Source organism: Austrofundulus limnaeus, unplaced genomic scaffold (assembly GCF_001266775.1).
Source record: "Austrofundulus limnaeus strain Quisiro unplaced genomic scaffold, Austrofundulus_limnaeus-1.0 Scaffold508, whole genome shotgun sequence".
NCBI classification, from domain to species: Eukaryota; Metazoa; Chordata; class Actinopteri; order Cyprinodontiformes; family Rivulidae; genus Austrofundulus; species Austrofundulus limnaeus.
Window position 1 is genome coordinate 148791 of NW_013952910.1, and position 9305 is coordinate 158095.

The 9305-nt window shown below is 38.0% G+C and overlaps 1 protein-coding gene across 9 annotated transcripts in view; it reads left to right on the top strand.

The window, feature by feature from the left end:
• Positions 1–9305, top strand: part of auts2a (activator of transcription and developmental regulator AUTS2 a) — a 40490-nt gene that overhangs the window by 25583 nt on the left and 5602 nt on the right. For 6 of the 9 annotated variants that reach the window (XM_014025909.1, XM_014025901.1, XM_014025908.1 and 3 more), the window contains 8 exons: positions 3045–3140; positions 3220–3291; positions 3740–3769; positions 5959–6030; positions 7319–7460; positions 7613–7693; positions 7771–7854; positions 8027–8279. In XM_014025909.1, coding sequence (XP_013881363.1) covers positions 3045–3140; positions 3220–3291; positions 3740–3769; positions 5959–6030; positions 7319–7460; positions 7613–7693; positions 7771–7854; positions 8027–8279 — 830 coding nt within the window. The remainder of the gene's footprint in view (positions 1–3044; positions 3141–3219; positions 3292–3739; positions 3770–5958; positions 6031–7318; positions 7461–7612; positions 7694–7770; positions 7855–8026; positions 8280–9305) is intronic. The other 3 variants (XM_014025905.1, XM_014025907.1, XM_014025904.1) reach the window with 2 other exon arrangements.

Below are 9305 nucleotides of genomic sequence, written 5' to 3' on the forward strand. Positions count from 1 at the left end.
GTGTGTGTGTGTGTGTGTGTGTGTGTGTGTGTGTGTGTGTGTGTGTGTGTGTGTGTGTGCGCGCGCGGTCCATTCCGTGTGGTCACTCATCTGCTTCTCAGTAGCTTCTGTAGAAATCCAGTATTCTACTCTATAGCTCTAAATAACGTTAATTTTTGAAACCCTGCTGGAAGTGCAATGCATAAGATTTACAAAGTTTGCAAGTTGATTGTTTGTGATGCCGTCTCCTGTTTTGTTAGTTGAATCTTTTAGATGTTTTGTTTGTCTTGCAGAAAGATGTCCTCTTTTCAAAATTATTGCACCACACAGTTCTTAACAAGAAAAAAATGTTACAAAATTTAAAAGTTTCATCTATTGTTTAAACACAGTATGCATTATGTTACCTAGTTAGAACAACCTTAGTTAAATGGTATAAATGGTTTTACAGTGCCAGTTTTTCAGCTTATATGACCAGGCAGTTTTTCAACACGTTCAACACGTTCATTTTTTTTACAAATTCCTGGGCTCTGTGGATGATAAACAGCTCCAAGGTGTTGTTTAATTCTTAACTTTTGTCTGACGTGACTGCTTTGACTGTCTCATCAGCTGCAATGTTACTTTGCTTAACCCTTGACATGTCAGACCTCTGCGCCGCACACTATGGCAATTTCTTTTAGGTTTTATTACTGATAATTACTTGCTGGTGACATTGATTTTTAGAAGCTATACTTTAATGTATTTTTCCCTTTCATAGAAGATTCTAGCTACTGGTTCTTCAATATTTCCAAGCCGATAAATGTTTGCATGTTCAGTTTGAGCAGACATTTCAGAGTTGTAAAGTAACTAAGTGCAAATACTTTGTAAAGTAGAAATTCTATTTATCTGTACTTTACTTGAGTAATTATTTTTCAACCTACTTTTTACTTATGCTCCTTATATTTTACGCAGTTATCTGTACATTTTACTCCTTACATTTTTCTTTAAGGCAAGAATTAGAAAATTGTTACTCCAATCTCATTTTTTCTTATTTTCATTTTGAATTTTTATTATAAAAAGATGGACTTGCAACCTGTCCAGTGTGTACCCCGCCCCTCGCACTGTGACAGCTGGATATGGGCACCAGTGACCCCCGTGACCCTAGAAAAGGAATAAATGGTTATAAATAATGGATGGATGGATTATAAAAAGAAAACCTATCTATATAAATTGCACTTCCTCGATAGAGTGAATTTTAATTGTGGTTGAATGTGAAGTATAAATATATACAATTCAGACACTGTTTGTTTGTACACAATACGTCGGTGTTGCACGTGACATAGAGTATGTCATACTCTAGCAGGCCACAGCAGACATATGTAGCCTAGTACAAAGATGTATGTAAAAACGTATTTATGTATTTTTAATGAATATTTTAATACAACATAGTCATTTCAGTCTTTAGAAAAATGTTTTGGGAAGGTCACCTCCCAATAAATGTCATTATGGAAAATCTAACCACTCGTTTTTCCTCAGTACTTTTACTTTTAATACCCAAGTACATTTTATATCAGAAGGTTACTTTTGATACGTAAGTACAAAAATATCAGATACTTTAAGACTTGTACTTTTACCAAAGTAATCCTATGATAAGCTACTTGTACTTTCACTCAAGTATCCCTTTGTGGTACTTTATACAATACTAATACATTTGAAAATCTATTCCTGAACTGTCAGTGTATACTCATTGTGGTGAGCACCAGATTTTTACTTCATTTTGCATAATGCCTTTAAAATTAGCTGAAGTACAATCAGATTGGTATTTTAATTTTGGTTTAATTTACTGTTAAGTCCAGTGGGGTGGTCATTTGACTCATTTGCTTCTTTTAATTATTTATTGAATCCCACCATCTTGACGCAGTTATCTGGCATTTTGAACTGTTTAACGTGGTTTGATTTTGTGCCTGTAAACAAATACAGATTTTTCTTTCCAATTAAACTTTATATTATTTCAGCATCTGAATTTTGTGTTAAAATGAGTAATTCACACCTCATAATGGGATTCTCTGGGCTTCTCTAGAATCCTTGTCGTTTTGCAAATGGATTGGGACCACTGGGCCTCTCCTGACCGGATCTCATCCCCCGGCCACGGCCAGCCCAGGCAGGGTTTGGGGTCAGGTTTCCACAGCTTCTGTAATGGCCCATCTGTCCACAGCTCCAGCATGGTCCCAAACCCTCATGCCTTCGTATTCTCCAGTTTTGTTAGTGGGAAGGCTTTCTCAGTCCACCAAGTCTTTGTCCATCATGATGGCTTGCATAGACATTCATGACACGTGGATGTGGGCTCAATGGACCTGCGGCCTGAGGAACCTGCCTTTGTGTCCCAGTAGATCCAGGCACAGCAGTGTTCATGCCTGCTTTTATGACTGGAGCCTCTTTTCTCTTGCTTTGCACTGCGGTTGACTGATGTGCTGAGCTAGTTTTCATTGTGAGTTCAGGTCTGAGTCCTGCAACTTCTTCATGTTATTTTGCAACTTTTCAACTGAATGGACAGTATATTCATGAAGCTCAGCGTGACTTTTTAAGTTTAAATCTACCCCATCTTCAAGCTTCTTGCAAACTGGAGTTGGCAATGTGCTTACTGACCTGAACAAAAATGTCATCACTGGACATTTGGATTCCCCTCCGTTTCCACTCTCCTTCCACTACTAGATACCACATAACAACCGTACACAGCACAGAATTTAGGCATTTTGACGCTGAATCAACTGAAAGAAACAGGGCTGCATTTACTTCCTGCTCCCCATCTGCATTTCGTGACATCAATACTACGTCATCTGCAACCCAACAATTACAACATTCTGTATTCCATACCTAAGGATGGTTTTCCATATTTAAAACCAAAATAAAAATAGACAATTGTGGAAAAACTGTTTGTGAAACATCATTCGTAACTCTCCGCAGCCCTGGGAAGATCTGTTGGAATTCTAGTTTTCCACCATCTGCACCACTTCATGTAGCTCCTGTCTTCAAGTATTGACAACATCCAACAATCCTCACTCTTCCTCTCTCTGTCTTGTCTTCCTCAGCTCTTCCACTCATACCCACCAGCCATGTCTGGTCTTCCTCCAGTCATTCCCCCGACCGGACCCTTCAGCTCACTGCAGGGGGCCTTTCAGCCCAAGGTAAGACTCTACTAATTCAGCCTCAGAGACACACACTGAAACTTGTTAGTATTTTTCTAAACTTGTCTTTTGCTTGCAGACCTCCAATCCTCTGGATGTGTCCACCAGACCTGGAGCCATCCCACAGACATTTTTACAGAAGGATCCCAGGGTGAGAAAATGCTAACAACAAACATTCACAGTCAGAGTCACAAAATTGTAATATTTCAGTGTTAAATTGTGTTACCACAAACATTTAGCATACAGTTTACACAAAGACAAATAGAACACTGTTTAGCATCCATGTCCACAATACTGATCTTAAACTGATCTTAAAATAACCGTTTTATCATTTTCTATCACAATTGTTTGTATTTTCTATGTGTAAAAATGTTATATACTGTGACTACTACACATTTACTACAGTATTTAGTATTAATGTGTATTTTTATCACCAGTTCTGTCATGCCTTGCAGATGTATAAAGAAATCCTACATGACACAACTAGTTTTACCTCTTCTCATTCAACACAATCATTGGTAGTTGATTTCCAGACAAAATGATGAAAATGTAACTAATGTGACTAACATCTAAATAACCATTTTTCCTTCCTCTTTTAGCTAACAGATCCATTTCGGCCCATCCTGAGGGTAAGTCTGTCAGTCTTGTCTTTCCTCACACACTGTAACAGCCATGATGCCTTCAAGGGTTTTTTGTTAATACTTTATTATCTTTAATAAGCAGTACACTTGAAGGCTGGGGCTAGTAAACATAATTTAGAAAAGCTGTTTTCAGACAGATTCTCTGCACTTGTGGACTGTTGTCATATAATGCCACATCAAGTCAACCCTGACTGATTCTGTTTGTTGGCTTATAGCCTTTAATTCTCTATTTCTGAAGCATATGGACACAAACACAAGATGTTTTTACGAGTCCAAGTTGTATTGTTTTCGTTTGCGTTCAATACCACACTCAACACTACCTTGCACACCAGAGGCCTGTACTGCAGGGTTTGTGTCTGAGGCTACCTTCTTACTGCAGGCAAACATGGCCGCTATAGGAAATTTTCATGACACTCTGAACATGACAAATCATGTCATGTCACATTTAATCAGACTTTTAGGTCAGTGAGGTGGGAGTAAGCAGATCAATCCAAGTCTTTAGAATTATGATAACAACCTATGTGTAAATCTTGGAACTCACCACATCTTCAGCTACAGAACAGAAATTCAATCGGTTCGTCTTTTAACTTTTTTTTTTGACAAGTCCTTGATGACTGAGAACCCACAGCAACATAACATTTATGGCAGACTGTGGCTGTGTCTCAATTCATGGGTTGCAGCCGGCGTCGGCAGCATTTGTCGGCCACTTACACCCCTGCCCCACGCCGTAGGCTGTCCCAATTTGTAGGCACCTATTCCTGCAGCCGACAGATTCCGAAAAACGTAGGCTACATCTGAGTATCCTACAGTACCATCGGCCGTGGAGTACATGGGTTGCAACCCATGAATTGAGACACAGCCTCCACTAATAACAAAATCATGGCACACATATTTTATTTTTTCACTTGGAGCACGTCACTCCTGATCCAAAAGCAAAGATCAGTGCTGTCGTAGCAGCAAGATGCAGATGTAATTGTAAACTGCGGACGAAACAAGCAGAGCAGATGATAATTTAATAACAGGTCTCTCTTGCAAATTAGACAATTGTGTTTCAACAAGACAAGGAGCAGCACCCCCGGCACCCGAAAGATAACTGGATGACAGAGATAATGGAAATTCTGTTGTGTATAAAAAAGGAAATGAAAATAATTTCATTGGCTCTGTTTTCACAACAACTATAGAGTCAAGCCACACATGCTAACACGTGCAGCATCCATGTTTACTTCTGTAATCTCAGTGTGCTGAGTGTGACGTCACGTTTTCTTCAGGTCACATCAGTACCACATAGAGTTCCCACATCATGACTGTTGCATTTAAAATATAATATGAACAACAGCATAAAGAAAATTAGGATTTGGAAACCCAACCTGCTCAAGAGCAAATTATGTTAGTTTTCTGAATTAGAGATCCCTTTAACATGCTGCCCCTTTTTCTGTTAATTTTCTCTAAAAATAAAAAAGTCACATCTTCATAACAGCAGGACTTTCTTCATGAGAGAGACTTGAGCACAACTCAATGGTTATGTGGCACAAAACTAAATATGATCACTCTAAAGTTTATTTCTAGATAAATAATGTTAATTATTTTTCTTTAATGAAAAACTCTGAAAGATAAAATATTTCTTGCTGCTCATGGAAAATAAAGTATCATATACATCGGACTGCCTCATGTTGTTGGTAATTTTATGTTTATTTCATTCAAAATATTTAAAACCATGACTTAAATCATGAATTATAACTGTAGCACTTTAAAATAACATAACAGAAGAAATGAAGCCCACTTCTCAGACTGAAGTATTTTTCTTTGTTTCTCATTTAATGCACAGTTTTAATAGACAGTTCCTGTAGTGCATTCATTTTTGAAAGTTATGGTTAGATCAGCTCATTCTTTATTGTGATGTGATTCTTTGAATATTTGTAAATCTCAAAACTCAGGTCTGTATATACAAATGTTAGACATTTTGCTAATCAACCTAATTGGTTGTAAAAGGTTACATTTGCTAATTTGTTAAATAACTTTTAGCATTTTCAGTCTAATTTTTTTTTACCAGAACTTTACTTTTATCGAGGTTGCCTCCTCCCCCAACATTCTGTTTATCTCTGCTGTAAATTTGTGTCCTAAATGACTTTACTGTGACTCATGTTGATCACTAAAAAGGCTTTGTCATTTTCTTCCAGAAACCAGGAAAGTGGTGTGCCATGCACGTTCATATTGCTTGGCAGACGTACCACCACCAACAGAAAGTAAAGGTGAGGCTTCATCTAACATCTCACTCTGTCTTGTATCGAAGCCACTTTAACTCTTGATGCTGTCAGCCAAACTTTGCTATTACCTTAAATATAAAAAAAAGACAGTCAGGCCCTATTTGCCCACTGACACAGATAAACTGGAGCTCTGTGCTACAAGTCTAGCCTTTAAATTTGAACACACCCTGACAACAGGAGCAAAGCTCAACTAACTGCAACAAGCACCACCTGAGTACATTTAGTCCTATAAATGAGATCATAGGTGTAATTTGGGGGGGTTATGACCCCCACAATAATTTGATCCAATCAATATAAGCACACCTTACCCACACCCACCCATCCAATAAAATGACATGATTTGCTCTAACACAATAGAAATTACCTGGTTAAGTACACAGCTGCAACTCTCTTGATGTCTTTTGGAAACTTTGACCTGAAAATATACAATGTCATATATGTACCTTTAATTATACCTGATGAAAATGACATGCAGGGTTTTAGTCTGCTCTTGCCACATTATGGCATTATGTATTTGTTGAATCATGTGGTAATTTTTCCTAGCTAGATTGTACTGCACCAGGTAAATACATACTCTTGGAAAATTGAGAAATTTAGGTATGCTGGATAATAATAATAATAATAATAATAATAATAATAATAATACATTCAAAAAATGTTAAATATGTTAATGTTGGGGAAAAATAGGCAGGAAAAAAGTAAATGTTTTTTTTAATTGTTGAACTCATTTGGAACAGAAAATATGCTGACAAAGAAAACAGGAAAGTTAAGTAAATCAAAGTATAAAAGCATTACAATGTATTTTAACCCTAAAAAATCTTGAATTGTTTTACAAAAGTAAATCATTGAATAGATAAATAAATAGGCAGAAAGCATAACCCTTTCAATTATAGTTACACCTTTGAATGAGGTAAACCTCATATTTAAGCCTTAGGAGGACTGTGGAATTTAATATATTTGATTGGTTACACATGATGTTTTCCAGAATTTTAAAAGAGCATTGTTAACAATAATTAAAAGATTTCAAAGAAACTTTAAAATTACAAAATGTCAGTGAAACAGTTTGACTTCTATTATTATACCTTTTGAATGGATTTTACTTTGTAGTTGGTGGTAACTTCATCAGTTAGCAGGACTCCTTGAGGTTTACAATTTAATTTTCTTTAGTGTACTTGCTTTTTAAATTTAATCGAGTGGAGTCACTTTTTAAGCATACAATGAGTCTCTGGATCAAGTTTTACATGTGTTCCTGTGTTGCTCTGACGTCTTCCAGCAGCAGATGCAGGTCGACCCTCACAAGCTAGACTTTGGCCTCAAGCCCGAGTTTCTAAGTCGACCTCCAGGCCCCAGCCTCTTTGGAGCCATCCATCATCCCAGTGATTTGGCTCGGCCCGCCACGCTCTTCTCTGCCACAGGTGAGTCCGTGTGAGATTTCCACAGAAAGACTGACGGTTATCAGCATCTACAGATGTTTCCTCAGCGTGTCCAGGAAGAGATGTTGACTAAAATATTCTTAATGTCAGAAATCTCTTGGTAATATCACAGTCTGGGGTCGTCTCTTCCACAGGTCCTACACACCCATCAGCTGCTGCTTTTGGTCATCCACCCCATCATCCTGGAAACTTTCTTACCCCAGCATCACACTTAGGTAAATGAGTGTTTTACTTTTAGGAAGTGAAAATATTTAGATGTGAACTGACACTAACATTATGTGTCTGTCCTCAGAGCCTTTTGGTAGGCCGTCATCATTTGGAGGACTGGGATCTCTCAGTTCGTCAGCCTTTGGGGGTCTAGGAAATCCAGCACTCAGTGAGTTTCATCTTCATGTATGAAACTGTTGTTTTTGTATGTTTGTTTATTTTTAAACTAAACTCTCATAAATACTATAAGATAATCCCATTGGGTCAATATCAGTGGAAACACTGCATCAAACTGTTGAGATACGCATTTAACTTGCGTCCTGTTCTTTTTCCACGTGTTGAATCCCTACCAGCGGCCAACTCGGTGTTCGGCCACAAAGATGGCCCCAATACGCCGCAGCACTTTAACAGCAGTGGGAACAGCAACCATCAGGAGCCATGGAACCGCCTGCACCGCACACCGCCCTCCTTCCCCACGCCGCCTCCCTGGCTAAAGCCTGGAGACTCTGAGAGGAGCGCCTCAGTCAGCTCACATGACCGGGACCGAGACTCTGACAAACGAGACTCATTGGTTGGTAAAGATGACAAAGACAGGTGGGTGTAATAAAAACTTCCTAAAACTTTGTTTCACTTTTTGCACGTGTCAAATGCATGATGTACATCCTGAATTCTGGCACAACCAGAATGTTCTGTAAAATGTTAATAGAAACAGATTGCAATGATCTGCAAACCTCCTAAAACCATACTTTATTCACTATGAAACATCAGTTGTATTAACGCTGAAAACAAGCTTTTCAACAAGTCTGGCTCTTTGCTGGTTCTTTTGCACATGTTGTTCTAAAATTTAGATATACTTTTCTGCATTTATGGTGTCTTTTCAGATGTGTAAGCTGCCTGTTCCATGGCAATAATGCACCCCCATACCATTAAAGACGCAGATATTTCTTTACTGTGTGCTGATAACAGACTGAATAGTCACTTTCTTCTGTAGTGCATCAGATGTGGTATCAATAGCTGGTATACTCAGCACTTACTATGTTTGCAATGTTCCACTGTGAATAAAATATGGGTTTATGAGCTTTGTTTTATTCTACACAAGGTTTTGGGGATAGGGTTTGCATGTGAAATAGTTTGGGTACATTTCGTTGGTAGTTCTTTGGCTTTGTGTTATTTCTGACATTAAAATGATCATTTCAAGTTGGGTTGTTTAGAGCAGTGTTTCCCAAAGTTGGGGTCGGGACCCAAAGTGGGGTCCCAAAACTTCAAGGTGGGGTCCTGAAAAGATCTTCTGAATTAATTACATTTTTGCCTTAGTTGTTACAAAGGAGTGGGGTTAGTATATTTAAAATGGACAAATGTAGTATAACAATATTGTTACTATGCCCATGTTTTGTTGACCTGATACAAATGGTTATCATCCAAAAATAGTTTGGGGCACAGGTCTCTGCTACTGTTATTTTGTGGGTCAAAAGCTGAAAGGTTTGGGAACTACTGCATTTTGGTTCCCAAAGTTGGGCTTGGGACCCAATTATGGGTCAAGAAGCACCTTGGATAATCTCCAGAAATCAATTTAAAGGGTAATAAAATAATTGCTGATTTAATATTTTTCCTATAATTATT